The sequence below is a fragment of the Musca vetustissima genome, unplaced genomic scaffold, assembly GCF_032173495.1.
Source record: "Musca vetustissima isolate MV318-11 ecotype Yass unplaced genomic scaffold, APGP_CSIRO_Mvet_v1 utg18700, whole genome shotgun sequence".
NCBI classification, from domain to species: domain Eukaryota; kingdom Metazoa; phylum Arthropoda; class Insecta; order Diptera; family Muscidae; genus Musca; species Musca vetustissima.
In genome coordinates this window covers 105,743-126,142 of record NW_026879984.1, presented here as the reverse complement: position 1 = coordinate 126,142, position 20,400 = coordinate 105,743, and the positions used below count along the sequence as shown (strand labels likewise).

Below are 20,400 nucleotides of genomic sequence, written 5' to 3'. Positions count from 1 at the left end.
AAAATTCACGCCTTGTTGTGGTCCCTAAAAAAACTTTATTGAAAATAATCCACGCCTTGAAGCGTATATAAAACCCACGACTTGTTGTGGTCCCAAAAATGTTTTCTTTAAAAAATCTACGCCTTGTTGTGGTCCCTAAAAAATAGTCTTTAAAAAATTCACGACTTGTTGTGGTCCCTAAAAAATATTCTTTTCAAAATCCGCGCCTAATTGTGATCCTTAAAAAAATCACCCTTTGTTGTGGTCTCTAAAACATATTCTTTAAAAAATCCTCGCCTTGTTATGGTGCCTAAAAAAACATTATTTAAAATTTATTAAAAATTCCAAGCCTTGTGCCTTGTTTCCCTCATTTTTTTAATCTAAGCCCTGTGTCCTAATTTATTTTTTTTTAACTACGCCTTGTGCCTTTTTTTATTCCATGCTTCAAATCCACCCATGTAATGACCCTTGAAAAATATTCTTTAAAAAATCCACTCATAATAATCATAAAAAATATCCGTGAAACAATATTTTCCAAAATCTGAAAAAATAATATTTTAATTATGTCAAATTATTATCTAAATTTATATATATACAAAATTAATTGATTTTATTTTCGATTTCGTCAAGTGGACTGTCTGCAACATCAATTACCCTGTCTGCAATTAATAATTTATTCAAGAAAAAAAAACAATCATAATAAATTAATTGATTTTTAATTAATCGGATATTGAGAACACCCACATTCGCATCTGCAATTGATTTGATTTCATAATTTAAACAGAAAATCAATATTTCTTTTAATTTCAGCCAAAGTCGAACACCGCACACAAAAAACAAACGTGAAAGACCAGACAGGAGAAGAAAGAAAATAAATTGATCAGCGGGTCTCATAAATCGATCGTTCATATAGACACATACACCTAGACACACATATCTATATATACATATATATTTATATATATACTCACCTATTTACCGCATTTGATTTTGCTAACCGGACATAATGTCGAGCCGCCGTGCTCATTCATTGCCACCGCACATGCTTGAGCCTGTCAAGCCGGAACGTGGACGATGTGTCACCGCCATCTGCTTTTCGTGGAAAGTCATCACTTGTATTGTGTCGCACGTGACATTGATTCTGATGGTGGTGTGCTATTGTGTCGGCGGTGCCTATTTGTTTCAGCATTTGGAAGGAGAACACGAAGCTGAGGTAAGATCGCTTTTGTTGTTTTTGTTGTTGTTGCTGTTCTATGTGCTTTGATTTCTTTTCATCATTTGTTGTTATTGTGGTTTTATACGCGTCTTATTCACATCTGGCTAAAATATGATTTGTTGCGCCATGCTGTTCTGTTGTTGTTGTTGTTGTTCGATATCAAAAGAATACAATCCGACGTTGTATATTTTGGCGCCAATTTTTTTTTATTTTCTATTTTATTTATTAGCAATTTTTATAGAATTATGGAATTATAAGAAAATGTCATATGGGAACAAATCACTTGTTTTTGACTAAAAATTTGAGTTATTTTGGACGGGAATTAAATTTATATAAAATAATATGTATTTTGGAATTATTGTTATGAATTATATAGCAGTTGGTATTTAGTATTTAATAATTTTGAATTATTTAATTTATTTATTATAATACCAATATTTAATTTCGTTAGCCGGGCCATAGAGGTCAGCCGGCGTATGAGTTATTTCAAATGTTTCAAAAAAATTAAGTATACGTAATATTTTTTGTAAAAAAATGGGAATATGGGAATACACACAACACTTTGGGTATATTCAACGGATGAATCCTAACAACGCATTTTTAAAGTACCAATAAAATGAAATTGGATCCATACACATGTCATTCTGCAACCGATATTAAATTTTTCATTTGGTCAGATGTAGAAGCTATATCTAAATCTGAACAGATTTCAGGAAACATAACACAGATCATTTTAGACCTAATTCATTACGCTGTGCCAAATTTCGCAAAAAACCGAATTATATTGAGGGACTTTGGTACACCATTTACCTTAAATCGGACGAAAATATATATGGGAGCGATATCTAAATCTGAACCGATTTTCAGGAAACTTAACCCACATCATTTTACACCTAACTCATTACGCTGTGCCAAATTTCGTGCAAATCGAAAGATATATAGGTACTTTGGTGCACCATTTACATTAAATCGGACGAAAATATATATGGGAGCTATATCTAAATCTGAACCGATTTTCACGATATTTAACACACATCTTTCTACAATTAATTAAGTACGCTATGCAAAATTTCGCGCAAACCGAAAGATATTAAGGGACTTTGGTGCACCATTTACCTTAAATCGGACGAAAATATATATGGGAGCTATATCTAAATCTGAACCGATTTTCACGAAATTTAACACAAATCTTTCTAGACTTAAATCAGTACGCTATGCCAAATTTCGTGTAAATCGAAAGATATATAAGGACTTTGGTGCTCCATTTACCTAAAATCGGAAGAAAATATATATGGGAGCTATATCTAAATCTGAACCGATTTTCAAGAAAACTTACCACACATCATTCTAGACCTAATTCATTACGCTGTGCCGAATTTCGCGCAAACCGAAAGATATTAAGGGACTTTGGTACACCATTTACCTTAAATCGAACGAACATATATATGGAAGCTATATCTAAATCTGAACCGATTTTCACTTTGGTGCACCATTTACATTAACACACATTTGGGAGCTATATCTAGACCTTTTCTCGAAACTTTTTATGGACCTAATTCAGTACTCTGTGCCAAATTTCGAGCAAATCGAAGGATATAGAGGGACTTTGGTGACCCATTTACCTCAAATCGGACGATAATATATATGTGAGCTATATCTAAATCTGAACCGATTTTTCCAATTTCAATAGGGTTCGTACTTGGGCCAAATAAGTGACCTATGCCAAATTTCATCCAAATCTGCTCATAAATGCGACCTGTACTTTGTTCACAAAAATACAAGGACGGACCGACCGACGGACGGACAACCAGACATGCGTAAATCGACTTAGAAAGTGATTCTATTCTATGTCTATCTCCTTTCCTTTTGCCTGTTACAAACATATGCCTACAGGCCTATATTGACATATTTCAATTCCATACCCACCAAGGGACTGAATTGCTAAATAATAAATTAAAGGTTGGGACAGAAGGCTAAAACCTGGTTAGTCTTCTATCTATAGATATATTCTGTGTATAGAAGTCCTTCAGGATTTAATCCGCCTGTAGAATCCTAACCGATGCCCGCCATAGAAAACCTTTAGGTGATCATCTGCCCTAAAATATGCTTAGAAATTTATTGTTGTATAAGTCATATATTCTCCTGTTAGCCATAAAACCGCATCCAAACTCACGCCTCGTTTGATGGCAGCTATAATACAGGACGTAATTTTCTGATTTACTTACGCCATTCTCTTTCCATCGCATTTCCTGTAAGGCAATAATATCTTCTTTGTACTTCTTGAGTACATCCGCCAACGTGAAACACTGCGCCTGTTCTGTACAACGTGCGCACATTCCAAGTGCAGATTCGCAAATCTTTAAAAAATCCACGCCCTGTTTAGGTCCTTGAAAATATATTCTTTAAAAAATCCACGCCTTGTTTTAGGTCCTTGAAAAAATATTCTTAAAAAATCCACGCCTTGTTTAGGTCCTTGAAAATATATTCTTTAAAAAATCCACGACTTGTTTAGGTCCTTGAAAAAATATTCTTTAAAAAATCCACGCCTTGTTTAGGTCCTTGAAAAAATATTCTTTAAAAAATCCACGACTTGTTTAGGTCCTTGAAAAAATATTCTTTAAAAAATCCACGCCTTGTTTAGGTCCTTGAAAAAATATTCTTTAAAAAATCCACGCCTTGTTTAGGTCCTTGAAAAAATATTCTTTAAAAAAATCCACGCCTTGTTTAGGTCCTTGAAAAAATATTCTTTAAAAAATCCACGCCTTGTTTAGGTCCTTGAAAAAATATTCTTTAAAAAATCCACGCCTTGTTTAGGTCCTTGAAAAAATATTCTTTAAAAAATCCACGCCTTGTTTAGGACCTTGAAAAAATATTCTTTTAAAAACCCTCTCCTTCTGTATGTCCTTAAAAAATATTCTTTAAAATTCCACGCCTTGTGTAGGTCCATGAAAAAATTATTCTTTTAAATATCCCCCCATTGGGTTTTGAAAAACTATTCTTTTGGGTTTTAAATTAATATTCTTAAAAAACCTCTCCTATTGTTGGTCCTTAAAAAAACATTCTTTAAAAAATCTACCGGTTTAAATTTCGTCTTTGAAAAATTATTTTTTCGAACAACATTGTTTTTTATTTCCAGGTCAAAACGGGCATTCACAAAATGCGCAACAATTTAACGGAGATCATTTGGACCCATTCGGAGAATCAAACCTTCCTGCAGGAAACCGAATGGAAGACCTCCATTGAAAGCAAGCTGATGATATTCGAAAAGCAAATATTGACAGCCATGAAGAGTGATGGCTGGGATGGCGATGACAATATCAATACGACACAATGGACATTCGCTGGATCATTGTTTTATTCGATAATTGTTATTACAACAATAGGTAAGTAAGTGGGCATTACAAAAAAAATACGAAAATGAAGAACAAATATGCAACAGGAATTAATAACAAATGTAAAGCTTACAAAAATTAAATATTATTTTTTGTTGTTTTTTTTTTCAACACAGAAAAAAATCTTATAAAGAAAACTTAAACTTAAAAAAATGGAATGTGATAAAATACAACGAAGTGTGTGTGTATGTGTGTGAATGTGTTCGTGTGTCTCTAAAGACGTTTCAGATTTTTATTTACTTTATCATCGATTTTTTTATCAGCCCCCGCGGCACCACTACTGGCCTTGACATTGGCACTTTTTCCCGAGTATTCATCATAGTTGGGATAACCATTACCGCCAGGATAATTGGGAGGAAATCCACCACCATTAAAACCAAGTGGATTTGGTCCACCAAATCCATTGGGTGCCTGATTGTAACCCAACAAGCCATAACCTTCGGTAAATTGTGGATATTGTTGTTGTGGTGGTGGCGGTGCTACTGCACCAAATTGTTGTTGAGGATACGCTCCTGCAAATCCAGGTTGCTGTTGTCCCAAATATTGTGGATTATAACCAGGATTTCCAGCACCCACAAAATTCTGTGTATTATAACCAGGAAAACCAGAAAAACCGGGTTGCTGAGGAAATTGTGTTTGGGGACGTCCAATGACACCGGTTGGTCCTCCAGGGCCCACTAAAATACCAGGGAAATTCGCTGAACCACCACCAAATTGTGGAAATCTATTAAAACTTCCACCGCCTCCAATTGGATTGGGTGGCACACCAAACCCAGGTTGTACACCAAAGCCGGGTTGTACACCAAAACCAGGTTGTAAGGGGCCCACACCACCACCACCACCTCCTCCTGTGGGATAGGGATTATTTTGTTTGGTGGGCGGTGTCTCACTATCATCCGCATAATCATCAATGTCATCATTGGGCAGCTCACCGGGTAAAGGTTTCCTTGTGGTCGGTTCGCGATCACGGCGGGCATAGTTCTCCGACTCTCCCTCCTCAGTATAGTAAACTTTTTTACTGGCGGAGGGATAATAGCCGGCCGCTTTTTGATGTTTACCCTTCGACCATACCCACTTATCCTGGGCATTAACAACAACCGCGGCCATGACAAGGATAATCACACTTAATTGTAAAGTTCTCATTTTTTTAAATCTTTTTTTTTATTTTGTTATTTTGTTGTGATTTATTTTCCCGACAAGTTCCGTAATACGCGTGTACCCTCTAGCGTGGGCGATCAAAGAATATTCCATTTGTTGTGAAGTTCAGACTATTTTATAAATTTATTTTGTTGTTCTGCCATATTCTTGTCTTCTTCTTAAGTGATATGAGCGTCTGCCTGTGTGTGAGTCCGTGTGTGTGTATGTGACTGGTGCGTGAATGTGTGGTCTCTGTGACAATAATTCACAATTCACTCAAGCATAGCCGGCCTTAAACATAAGAATTTGTTGTGTTGTCTGTTTCTTTGTACACATCATCGCACAATGGCTAAAAACGTCATCGTTTTGTTGTTATTGTTTTTTTGTTGGCTTGATAGTTGTACATCACTATCCACCTCCCCCAGGCCTCTCTCTCACACTTTGATATCATGTTAATGGCCAATAATGTAAGTAGCTGTAACCAATGATTCGAAATGTGGCTGGGATGGAATATCGCACACATTTGTACTAAAAATCTATGCCTTGTTGAGGTTCCTGAAAAAAAATATTGCTTAAAAATTTACGCCTGATTGGGGTCCCTGAAATATATTTTCTTCAAAAAAATCCACCCCAGTGATGGTATCTGAAGGATTTTCTTCAAAAAATTCAAGCCTTTGCTAGTCCTCGAAAAATATTTTTCTAAAAAATCTACGCCATCTATTGGTACTTGAAAAAAAATATTTTTTAGAAAAATCCACGCCATCTTTTGGTCTTTGAAAAAATATTCCATGAAAAATCCACGCCATATTTTGGTCCTTAAAAAAATATTCTATAAAAAAATCCACACCATCCTTTGGCCCTTGAAAATAATATTTAAAAAATCCACGCTTTATATAAAACTCGGAAAAAATATTTAAAAAAATCCACGCCATCTATTGGTCTTTGAAAAAAATATTATTTAAAAAATCCACGCCATCTATTGGTCTTTGATAAAATAATATTTAAAAAATCCAAGCCATCTATTGGTACTTGAAAAATTATTATATTATTATTCTGCTTCTGAAAATAATTTTCTATAAAACCAGTAAGGAAAGTAGTAAAGTCGGACTGGGCCGACTACATGATACCCTTCACCACTTTGGGTATATTGTACATATGTATCCTAACAATTGCATGTCTATGTTCCCTATTTCGCCAACCTATCCTAACTTTAATTTCATTCGAGCAGACTTAGAGCCGTCTGAGTAACATGGGGAAAATTTATGGAAAACGGAATTTATAGCAAAATTGATACACGCAATTCGGTACACCGCGTTGTTAAAAATATAATCTCTATGTGGGAGCAATATCTAAATCTGAACCGATTTTCACGAAAATTAATACACATCTTTCTAGACTTAATTCAGTACGCTATGCCAAATTTTGTGCAAATCGAAGGGTATACAGTGGTGTGAAATGAAATAGAGTCAACAGCGATTTTTTTTTAACTTTTGTTAACTTTTTTCTTTTGGATATTTTATTTATGTACAAACATAAAATATAACAGTATTCACATGGTAATTAAGAACATAACACAACAATAAAAATAAAAATACTTCATAAACACTAATTTTGGCTGTGCAATAAAATAGAGTCATGTAACTTTTTTTGAAAATTCCTGTACTAATAGAAACAAATTAATTTAATTCTCACTTATTGTTGATTAGTACTTAGTAGCATGACCATTATTTTTTATTACTGCTAAGCATTCTTGGCATAGAGTCCACAAGTGCCTGGCAAGTCTTTATTGGAATATTCTCCCACGCAGCTTTGATCAATGTCCACAGCTCATCTTTATTAGAAGGATTCTTTCCTTTATGAGCCATTTTCATTCTCTCCACAAGTTTGCAGGCCAGCTTTAAACTTCATTTTTTTCGGCTTTATCCCGCTTAGACGTGTGTTTCGGGTCGTTGTCTTGTTGAAACACCCATCTAAGTATTCCATTCAGCATAAGGCATCAAAAATGTCATTTAAAATTTCTGTGTACAAATTGGCGTCCATAACATTCTCAATTCTATATATAGGCCCAGTACCATATAGGAAAAACAGTTCCAAACCATTACATTTCCTCCACCATGTTTAGCGGTTTTAATGGTATATTTAGGATGAAAATCGGTATTAGGAAAGTCTTCGGAAACAGGTACGACTCGGTCAGAGTTAAACAAATTTACTTTTATTTCATCTGACCACAAAATATTTCGCCACTTGTTCGCCTGCTTATTCACATGTTTCCTTGCGAACTCCAACCTTTTTCCTATGTTTCGTTTTGAGAGGAACGGAACTTTCCGGCACTTTTAGCCTTTAAATCGTTTTGAATTAGCATTTTTCTTATTGTAGATGTATCAACATTCAAATCATACTCTTTTTTCAATGCCGAAGATGTAACAAAAGGGTCCTTTTTGACATGGCGCAATATTTTTCTTTTTGTTTGCTCTGAAATTTTTGATTTCATTCCCCTTTTTTCTGGTTTTGGCTTATACTTTACTGCATTATTTTCTTGGAGCATTTAAATATTTTTGAATTTCGCTGTAGCTTTTACCTTCATTACGTATTTTATTTATTGCCTCCCGCAATGCTTTCCTCGTTGTTTGGACCTAATTGATTATTTTTACACACGTTACTAAAATATTTATATGAGAGGAAGACAAACTTACCATTTAAAACATATTTTATCACGAATTCACTGTTTTCATTTTAATTTTTTAGTTTTTTCTTCAGTTGACTCTATTTTATTTTTTCTATAGGCACCAACATACAATCACACACAAAGCGTCGCTTTGCTTATAACAAAAATAACGGGATTTTATGCAGTCACATCTAAAATATGACAGTTGTCAACAAATTTTTTGTCCTTGATTAAAAACCGTTAGAAGTTTAGAAGAGTGGATATATATATGTAGGGACCTTGGTGCACCATTTACATAAAATCGGACGAAAATATATATGGGAGATATGGCGAAATCTAAACCGATTTTCCCGAAACTCATTCTATCAATTTAGTACGCTAAGCCAAATTTTGTGCAAATCGAAGCATATGAAGGAACATGGGTGCACTATTTACCTCGAAGTATATATAGAGACTTTGGTACACCTTTTACTTTAAATCGACGAAAATATATATGGGAGCTATATTCAAATCGGAACTGATTTTCAGAAAACTTGAAACACATCATTCTAGACCTAATTCATTACGCTGTGCCAAATTTCGTGCAAATCGAAAGATATATAGGCACATTGGTACACCATTTACCGTAAATCGGACGAAAATATATATGGGAGCTATATCCAAATCTGAACGGATTTTCACGAAACTTAACACACATCATTCTAGACCTAATTCATTACGCTGTGCCAAATTTCGTACAAATCGAAGGATATATAGGGACTTTGGTACAACATTTACCTTAAATCGGACGAAAATATATATGGGAGCTATAACCAAATCTGAACCGATTGTCACGAAACTTAACACACATCATTCTAGACCTAGTTCATTACGCTGTGCCAAATTTCGTGCAAATCGAAAGATATATAGGCACTATGGTACACCATTTACATTAAATCGGACGAAAATATATATGGGAGCTATATCCAAATCGGAACCGATTTTCAGGAAACTTGACACACATCATTCTAGACCTAATTCATTACGCTGTGCCAAATTTCGTGCAAATCGAAAGATATATAGGCACGTTGGTACACCATTTACCTTAAATCGGACGAAAATATATATGGGAGCTATAGCCAAATCTGAACCGATTGTCACGAAACTTAACACACATCATTCTAGACCTAATTCATTACGATGTGCCAGATTTCATGCAAATCGAAATATATATATAGGGACCGTTTACATTAAATCGGACGATAATATATATGGGAGCTATATCTTAATCTGAACCGATTTTCCCAATTTCAATAGGGTTCGTCCTTGGACAAAAATAAGTGACCTATGCCAAATTTCACCCAATTCGGATTATAAATGCGACCTGTACTTTGTTTACAATTTAACATCGACAGACAGACGGACGCACGGACGGACATGCATAAATCGACTCAGAAAGTGATTCTATGCATATTCTCAAAAGGAACCATGTGTCTATCTCGTTTCCTTTTGCCTGTTACAAACATATGCACAATGACATAATACCCTGTACCACAGAATAGTGAAGGGTATAAAAATGTATGCCCATTTCATGTCCTTAAAAAAAAATTTAAAAAATCCATGCCTATTTTTAGTTCTTTCAAGTTGGTTCTTCAAAAAAAATATTAATTCCACGCCCTTGATTGTCACTGAAAAATATTCTGAAAAATGTTATGTTCCTTGCAAAATATCTTTAAAATCTTTAAAATCTTTAAAATCTAAAAAATGTACCTTTTGGTACATTTTTGTAAACATTACAATTTTATTATCATCTCCTATCCTTATTCTCTTTGTCTGCGAATCGATTCGATACGTTTGCCATCTAAATGACTTAATGGCTGGACATAAATTACAGCTTAACAGATTCTGTCGATTCATAAATATATATTACATTTTTACACAATAATCAGTTAGGCCTACTTGTGCATGCGCAATACGTAGCCACCAGCGAATCGATCAATAGCTGACTGACTGGCTCGCTTATTGCCTGGTTGGCTGCAATAACATGGAAGATATCTACCGAACAACCTGCCTACCCACCCACAAAACCCACAACCACCTCCCATCTTCTTTGTTTGCGCAAAACGGCAACAACAACGATTGTCACTGGCCCATTGATCACGTACGATATTCAAGTGAGCAGACGTGATCTCGTCAATCACGTAATTTGATTTTGTTTTTGTTGTTATAATTTCTAATTGTAAAGCAAAAACAAAAGCCATGTCACTTTTGGTGTTGTTCTTAATGTCCTCCTATCATTCAATTTGTATCTGGACATAATTTGCTTGGGAATTTCGGATGGTTAATCCTCAAGTGATGGAGGTGGTGGTGGGTGACTCCTGAGGGATCAAAGAAAGTTAACATTGATATAAACAAAATTCTACGAATAACAAGGCCATCAATGTCACTGCAGAGGTATGAATCCCTTGTAATGGTAGGCCATTGACATCGTCATGCGGGTAATTTGGGTTGTTCAACTTTAAATCGTTTTATGTGGCCTCAACATGCCGATCTTTCTTTTTCCAGTGCATCAGCCAGAATAATAATAAGAGTAACGTTAAGATTTTTTGTAACCAGACCACAAATAAGATTTATATTCCCTACACTGAGTAACAAAACTTTATGGCTTTAATAAAATTGTTTATCATTCCTGATATGGATGTGGAGGTCCTATGTCCACATAAACAAAATATTTACGCCAATAATAAAATATTAGGGTTTTTTGTTATTAATGTTTTCAAAGCAATTTTAAGTTTTTTTTTTTCACAGAAAATAACATGATGAATCTGGTTAGATTTTTTCCAAAAAAAATGTGACGTCCCCATTTGAAGGTGACAAATATTATTCTGTGGTTTTCAAAGGAATTACCACGGGACTTTTTAGAAGATTTCAAATAATATTTAGAATCATTGTTAAACAATATTTGGCGCTTTTTCAGGGCCATTTAGAGTAAATTAAAAAAATATATTTATTTTTCAAAAGTATTTTTTCATCTTTCTAAATCCCATAAACGTGGATTTTTTAAGGGATATGTTTTCAACAATAACAAATCTTTCAAATATATATTTAACTAAAAAAAAATAAAATAAACGAAAAAGTATAGCAATTGACATTTTGAAAAATCAGAATGTTCACCACAACCCCACCAAATAGTATTTGATTTTTGTTTATATCAAAACACTTAAAATACCGCTGATAAACAATTGCGTAGTTGGGCGCCAGATATCAATTATAAGATTGTTAACATTGCCAAAAAGGTAGCTAGTCAGTGGAGTGATGAGAATACTAAAAACATATTATTTCTAACACGTAATTTCTATATATCGGAGATAGAATAGAGGAGTAGATAGGGCCTGCTGTTGTGGTGTTCAAAAAATATTCTTAAAGAAATCCACACCTTTTGTGATCTCTGAAAAATTTTATTTTTTAACAATTCATGCCTGCTTCGATGCTTAAATTTTTATACCCTTCACCACACTGTGGTACAAAAGGAATCGAGAGACCCATGGTTCCTTTTGAGAATATAGATAGAATCACTTTCTGAGTCGATTTACGCATGTCCGTCCGTCTGTCCACGTATTTTTGTGAACAAAGTACAGGTCGCATTTATGATCCGATTTGGATGAAATTTGGCACAGTTCATTTATTTTGCCCAAGGACAAACCCTATTGAAATTGGAGGAAATGGGTTCAGATTTAGATACAGCTCTCATATATTGTTTCGTCCGATTTTATGTAAATGACGCACCAAACTGCCAATATTTGTCCGATTGGAACAAAATTCTGCACAGCGCACTGAATCAGGTCCATAATTAAGTATGCGAAGTTTTGTTAAAATCTGTTCAGATTTATAAATAGCTCATAAATAGATTTTATGTAAATGACGCACCAAACTCCCAATATTTATCCGATTGGGACAAAATCAGGTCCTTACTTATGTCTGCGAAGTTTTGTTAAAATCGGTTCAAATTTAGATATAGCTCCCATATATAGTTTCGTCCGATTTGTTATACCCTACACAACTATGTTGTCAGGGTATTACAACTTTTTGCAGCCCCAAAAGTTTGTAACGCCGCGAAATATTGGTCCTAGATCCACCTTTAAGTATACCGATCGTTATATCTCTACTATCTGAGTCGATCTAGACATGTGTGTCCGTCCGTCCGTCTGTCCATTATAATTTGTAAACACGATACAGGCCACAGTTATGGTTCAATCTTCACGACATTTTGCATGTAGGATGGGTTGTGGCCAATGAAGACCCCTATTGTTTTTGGAAAAGATCGGTTAATATTCAGGGGATGAAATGGATCCAAAACTTTATTTTTGTCTGATTTTCTGGTTGCTCCAAAGGCCGCAATTATTGCCCAAACATTGCGAATTTTTACATGGAGAACGGGGATCAGGCCAAAGAATAAGCATGCCTGTTTTGATAAAGATCGGTCAATATTTATCGGGTCAAATGGACCCTGACTTTTGTGTGAAAAATTGCAAAATTTGTATTCTATGACGTATATATTTGCCCCTAAAGGACATAGACCCGAGAAGTTGGTAGTATGTTCAAGAGGAGTGGTTGATCTTCAAATTGATACCAAATATATGGTTGTATGTCCTTAGATATGGGAGTTACACTTAGATATTTACAGGTGCTTACGTATTCAGACATTATTTAGTAACCCATTACCACACTAGACGGCGGAAATATAGCGCTGATCGCTTTGAAATTTTCCATGAGATTCCAATTATGGTCAAGGACAATGCCTATAATTTTCGGTGATGATCAGATAATAATTTTGGGATGAAGTGGTCCGAAAACTTTTTTTTGAGTCTATCTATAGGCCGCAGATGAAAGCCCAACATCACAACATAACGTACGGTAAAGAGAATCTGGACAAGTTCAGCCCTCGTCTACTGAATATTAGTAATATTTGTTGATCTTTAGTCGTTGTTGTTGTAGCAGCCCTATTGCTTTTACACAATGGGCTGAGATGACAGACGTTGGCCGAGTAAGACTCGGGTCGTTTCGGATCGTAGACCCCTCTGTCGTGGAAACGATCTTTAGTCGTGTGTGAAGAGGGTGCAAATAACGCAAAGTTAGATTGTCATGGAAGTTGTGTAGGGTATCATATGGTCGGACCCGTCCGATTATACTGCTCCGCTCACTGTTTTTTTTTGTGAATGAAACACCAAACTCCCAATATTTGTCCGATTGAGACAAAATTTTGCCCAGAGTCAGAATTAGGTTCAGATTGATGTCTGCGAAGTTTTGTTATAATCGGTTCAGATTTAGATATAACTCCCATAAACCGGTTCGTCCGATTTTTGGTGAATGATACACCAAACTCCCAATATTTGTCCGATTGAGACAAAATTTTGCTCAAAGTACTGAAATAGGTTCAGATTGGTGTCTGTCTGATGTTCGTCCGATTTTTTGTGAATGATTGATGTCTGCAATGTTTTGTTATAATCGGTTCAAATTTAGATATGGCTTCCATATATTGGTGAATGATGCACCAAACTCCCAATATTTTTTCGATTGAGACACAATTTTGCCCAGAGTACTAAATTAGGTTCAGATTGATGTCTGCGAAGTTTTGTTAAAATCGGTTCAGATTTAGATATAGCTCCCATATATAAATTCGTCCAATTTTTTGTGAATGATACACCAAACTCCCAATATTTCTCCGATTGCATAGCGAATGCAATTGAGGAAAAATGATGTGTGATATGGTTCATTGAAATCGGTTCAGATTTTGATATAGGTCTTATGTATATTTTCGTTCGATTTTAAGTAAATATTCTTTAAAAACTCCACGATTGTTATGGTATTCAAAAAATATTCTTTAAAAAAACCCAGGCCTTTGTGAGATAATCCATTTAATCTCATCACCCCGTAAAACACCTCCTATATTATTATGTATGTGTAAATAGTATGTTTACATACAGACCAATCATCCGGTTGAATGATCACCTAATTTTGCTATTTTTCTCAATAGTTGTGTGTTTTATTTTATGGTACAATTAGTTTTTTGATTTGGCCAAAAAGTAAAACTCCAAATAAAAGGCAACTGCAAAAGAAACCTCTCAATTCGGTTTTAATTTGCCTTGACTTTTAAAATGTGTGTTACAGTTAATGGGCCAGCAATGAAGCCCAAAAACCTAAACAACACAAGGCAAGGTCGTTCTAGTCCACATCTCGAAATAAATTCACATCATTCACAAATTTACTCTCTCAGGAAAAATTCTCACAATTATCTTGGGCGATGAATGGGAAATTGCGTGCCAGAGGTTTATTGACCGGTGAATTAAAAACAAACAAAAAATGGAATGAAGAACTAAAAACCCAAATCATAATGGGTACTAATATCGCCACCAACAAAAGCGTTGAGTTGTTTTTCCATACAAATATTTTTATTTTGTTTTTTTTTCTAATTTATCCATAGAGGAAATTTGTTGTCTGCATTGTTGAACACACAAAGCGTGTGTCTTCGCCACAATCTTGGAAATTTGGTGTGCGGATATGAGCAGCTCGTTTTAATTTCGGAAGTTGTTTGTAAAATCAAATTTATGCCACAGAACTATTTTGAACAATGCGATAATTCTTTTGTGGGTTGTTTCTAACCTTCAAAGTAGATCAAATAAGACCATCAACTCCATTGCCTTTGTTTTATGGTTGGTCGGTAAATTCCAAAGAATTAAATTTGATATGCCGAATTGTGGTAACAGAAGCGTGAGGATTTTAATTTAGTCAAAGAAGTGTGCGAATTATTGTTATTTTGGGGGTATTTGTATGTAATAACACAATGGAGTGTTCTTTAAGAAAATCCACGTCCAAAGGCCCTTGAAAAAATGCTCTTAAATAATCCAGACCAATATTGGTACGTAGACATAAAATGTTAATAAAAATTATTTAAGAAACAGTAAGCGGAGCAGTATAGTCGGACGGGGCCGACCATACGATACCCTACACAACTACCACGGAACTCTAACTTTCTGCGGATTTTTTTCCGAGCCTGGGCAAAATATTCAGTAAAGCCCTTCTGATTGCTGGTCATCGACTGGAAAAAAACAAAAAAAATAAGTTTTCGGCCCACTTCATCCAATATTATTATCTGATCATCATAGAAAATTATAGGCGTTGCCCTTGACCATAACTGGAACCTCTTGGAAAATTTTAAAGCGACCAGCGGTATATTTCTGTCCCATAATTTTAATGAATTGCTAAATAATATCTGAACTCCCACGTCCGAGTACATTCGACAATATTATTTGTATCAATTTAAAGGTCACCAATCCTCTTGGATTTACTATCAACTATCTCGGGTCTTTGTCCTTCAGGAGTAAATATACATATATGCCATAGAATACAAATTTTGTCATTTTTCACACAAAAGTCGGGTTTATTTGACCCGCTAAATATTGATCGATCTTTATCAAAGCAGGCATGCTTATTCTTTGTCTCGACCCCGTTCGCCATGTAAAAATTCGCGATGTTTGAGCTATAATTGCAGCCTCTGGAGCGACCAGAAAAACGGACAAAAATTAAGTATGTGGTCCATTTCGCCCCCTAAATATTAACCGATCTTTACCAAAAACAATAGGGGTCTTCATTGGCTAGAACCCATCCTACATGCAAAATTTCGTGAAGATTGGTCCATAACTGTGGCCTGTATCGTGTTTACAAATTATAATGGACAGACGGACGGACAAACATGTCTAGATCAACTCAGCTAGTCGAGATATGACGATCGGTATACTTAAAAGTGGGTCTAGAACCAATATTTCGCGGCGTTACAAACTTTTGGGGCTGCACAAAGCTATAATACTCTGACAACATAGTTGTGTAGGGTATAAAAATCTCCGCCTCTCTGGAAAAATATTATTTAAAAATCCAAGCATATTAGAGATTAAAAATCCACGCCTTATTTTGGTCCCTGAAAAAAATATTCTTTAAAAAAATGACGCCTTATTTTGGCCCCTGAATAAAAAAAAAATATTTTTAAAAACTTCCAACCTTTTTGGTCCTTGAAAAATATTATTTAACCAGTATGCGGAGCAGTATAGTCGGACGGGGCCGACCATACGATACCCTACACTACTATTATGGAACTCTAACATTCTTCGAAGTTTTATTCCGAGCCTGAGCAATAGTTCATTAGAGTTGCACCCTCTTTCTCGATAAGAGGCAAACAGCACATCAGTATATTCCTTCTAACTACTTGTCTATATTCCCTTCACCGTGGGTTGTGTTGTAATGTTCGACTTATAATTGTCGCCTATAGATCGTCTAGAAAAAAAAAAAAACACAAAAAAATTATGTGTTTGGTCCACTTCATCCGAAAATTATTATCTGAACATCGTCGAAAATTATAGGCGTTGTCCTTGACCCTAACTGGAACCTCTTGGAAAATTTTAAAGCGATCAGCGGTATATTTCTGTCCCATAATGTTAATGAGTTACTAAATACTATCTAAATAGGTAAGCACCTGTAAATATTTACGTGTAACTCCCACGTCCGAGTACATACGACAATATAATTGGTATCGATTTAAAGGTCAACCAATCCTCTTGGATATACTATTCTCGGGTCTATGTCCTTCAGGAGTAATTATATACGTCATAGAATACAAATTTTGTCATTTTTCACACAAAAGTCGGGTTCATTTGACCCGCTAAATATTGATCGATCTTTATTAAAACAGACATGCATATTCTTTGGCCCGATCCCCTTATCCATGTAAAATTTCATAAAATTTCGCGATATTCGGGCCCTAATTGCGGCCTCTGGAGCGACCAGAAAAACGGACAAAAATTAAGTATTTGGTCCATTTCATCCCCAAAATATTGATCGATCAAATAATAGGAGTCTTCATTGGCCAGAACCCATCCTTCATGCAAAACTTCGTGAAGATTGGTCCATAACTGTGGCCCGTATCCTGTTTACAAATTATAATGGACAGACGGAAGGACACACATGTCTAGATCGACTCAGCTAGTCGAGATATGACGATCGGTATACTTAAAAGTGGGTCTTGGACCAATATTTTGCAGCGTTACAAACTCTTGGGGCTGCACAAAGCTATAATACCCTGACAACATAGTTGTGTAGGGTATAAAAATCCACGCCTTATTGTAGTCCCTGAAAATTTTTCTTTTAAAAATTCAAGACTTATTTTGGTCCTTGAAAAAAAAAAATATTTTTTAAAAAATTTCATTAAAAATCCACGTTTTTTCTTCATTGCAAAAACCATCTATAAAAATCCCCGCCTATTTTTTCGATGTTTTTAAAAAAACACAATTTTTTTCAGGTTATGGCCACATTTCACCACGAACCGATTGGGGTAAAGTGACCACAATATTTTACGCCATTGTCGGTATACCATTGATGCTGCTTTGTCTCTCGAATATTGGTGATGTCATGGCCTCATCGTTTCGGTATGTTTTGAAATTAAAATCCTCATCTTCATGGAAATATTTTCAAAATCTCCATTTCTTCTTGCAGCTTCATTTATTGGCGTGTTTGTTGTTACATTTGCACCCGTAATTCGAAGAAAAATCGTCGGGCACGTCAGCGGTCGATACGTGCACCACGCTATACATCCCGATCTCAACCACCACCATCATTTCGCAGATCAATGCGAATGTCACAGCGACCGCCACAGAGTGGTTTGCAGCATGCCTATTCAGATCCTGAACTAAGGACAGTGGGTCGTAATGGATATGAACGTGATTTCGATTATGATCGATATCCAGATCGTCGCACTGGCGGAGGTAGTGATCGTCGTCGTGATCCACATAGGATGACTGCACCACCTCAACGACATCCCTATGATGATGAACAAATGTTCAATGAAAGCCCGCCATACACTCAGACCCTTAATCGACCAGGGCGTTTTAGTAGCCGTCAAAGTCGTCGTGATCGCATGCGGGATCGGCACACTGTCGAGCGGGAAAGACATTTGAGTCGATCAAAACAACATTTTGATTCGGTGGAAGATTTTGAAGATCTACCACCTGCAACAAAACGGGCAATGAGTGTTCGTTCCATGAGATCACCACAATTGCGACGTGATGAAATCTCCCGAGAATCAAGGGAATCAAAAGAACTTAATCGCCTGAACTCCCACCAGGCAATGGTGCGCGGCAAATCAATGCCGCACTCAAGTGCCAGGGCCAGAGCGAAGTCCGTCGATCCTCGTCTATCGGCAGCCCACTACGAAGATGTCGATGAGGAAGTGGTACGTAAAACACCCATCATTTCCAATCGTTATGCCATCACAGAAATGGAACATCGTGAATCGCGTAATAAAAATTACATGCGCAGTCAATCAATGCCGCGTTCAGCCTTCCATAAGAATAATTTAAATCCGCACCCACAATCACCAACACATCGTTCGTCGTCTAGACATTTTAATGACGACACGGCAAATCACATAAATGCTGGCGCTTCGAATCGCCGCTCTATGCCAAATCCAACAGGACGTCGTGGTAGCTTGGGTCGACAAACGTCACTTGGTCCCCTGCCAAGTAATGGCAACTCGAGGTATGGCAATCATTTGGAATTGCCAGAGTACACGTCACCGCATCGAACAAAACGTGGTGTATCACCGCGTCGACATGAAATCTACGATGAAGAATATGAAGATCAATATCTTGAAGATCCGGATGAATATATGCGTCTACAGCATATGGAGAGAAGAGATCGTGGTGATAGAAATTATGATGATATCGAATATCACCGATCATCGATGCGAAAAGAAAGACGGCAGCGTAAAGAAAAACAAGGTAAGTGGAAAAAAACAATATTGAAAAATTAGTTGTGTTGACGGGTGGTTTTTGGATACCATTTGTATTTTATTTTTACAAAATAGAAGCAATAAATAGCTTCTGGGAATATCCCAACAAAAAAATAAGGGTACTGATCCTGGCTTACCCCTCGGCGGAAAATGCCATACATTCCCCACTAATAAATAGTGTTTTTTTATAAAAACAACAAAATGGGATTCAGCCTGGCTATTTTGCAGGCTGAATCCTGCTGAATATTTAAAAAAATGATTTAGTCATTTTAAAAAATATTTAAAAAAATCTTTCTTATTTTCCTAGAAAGAATAATCTTTTAAAAATCAGATTTTTGGTTCTAGCAAAAATATATATTTTAGAAATCAAGGTTCTTAAAAAAATATTCTTTAAAATGTAGATTTTTGTTCATTAAAAAATATTCGTCAAAAATTTAGTTTTTAAAAATCCAGATTTTCGGATTTGGGTTCTTTAAAAAATGCATGAATGTGTGAGCCAGTGGAAAGCTAACCTTGATTTCTAAAAAAATCTACACCTGCATTGGTCCACCCATATTGTTCCTTAAGAATATTTTCAAAGATTCAGTTCTACTGATAAAACTTCAGGATGATATATTTCTATTTGTTCTCTTTTTTATTTCAGAACGTTTACCACCCTCACCGCGTATTATGTCACCCATGGGATTTGCTGTCAAAAGACAAGTTCGAAGGCGACCCAGTTATGATTACGATGACGATTCCATGTACGGCGATGACTTGAGTGATTATTATGGTGATATACCACCCAAAGACCGTCCCGTGCCAATATGGTTGTGTGTTTTTCTAGTCATTAGTTATATATTGGGCGGGGCAGCCTTGTTTGCATTCTGGGAGAAATGGTCATTTTTGGATTCGGCCTATTTTTGTTTTATAACACTGACAACAATTGGTGAGACCGTTGGTGATTGAAAATAATTTTCCATAGTAATTTTTAAAAAAATATTTTTAGGGTTTGGCGATTTTGTTCCAGCCAAAGGTGTTAAAGATGAATCCGAACAATCCATTGCCTATTGTTCGTTGTATTTACTATTCGGCATAGCTTTGTTGGCCATGAGTTTTAATTTGGTCCAGGAAGAATTCATTGCCAATGTTAAAGAGGTGGCGCGACGATTGGGTATTTTAAAAGATGAGGACGATGAGGATGATTAATGATGACCGA

The 20,400-nt window shown here is 35.8% G+C and overlaps 2 protein-coding genes across 2 annotated transcripts; one reads left to right on the top strand and one right to left on the bottom strand.

Moving 5' to 3' along the window:
* Positions 1-974: 974 nt before the first annotated feature.
* LOC133325236 (uncharacterized) lies at positions 975-20,390 on the top strand. Its single transcript, XM_061534017.1, has 6 exons — positions 975-1,192; positions 4,332-4,578; positions 17,715-17,841; positions 17,909-19,191; positions 19,846-20,130; positions 20,191-20,390. The coding sequence occupies exons 1-6, from the start codon at positions 986-988 to the stop codon at positions 20,388-20,390; spliced, it is 2,349 nt and encodes a 782-aa protein (XP_061390001.1). The 5' UTR covers positions 975-985.
* LOC133325237 (uncharacterized) lies at positions 4,801-5,730 on the bottom strand. Its single transcript, XM_061534019.1, has 2 exons — positions 5,391-5,730; positions 4,801-5,330 (listed from the first exon to the last, which is right to left on the bottom strand). The coding sequence occupies exons 1-2, from the start codon at positions 5,728-5,730 to the stop codon at positions 4,801-4,803; spliced, it is 870 nt and encodes a 289-aa protein (XP_061390003.1).
* Positions 20,391-20,400: the final 10 nt, after the last annotated feature.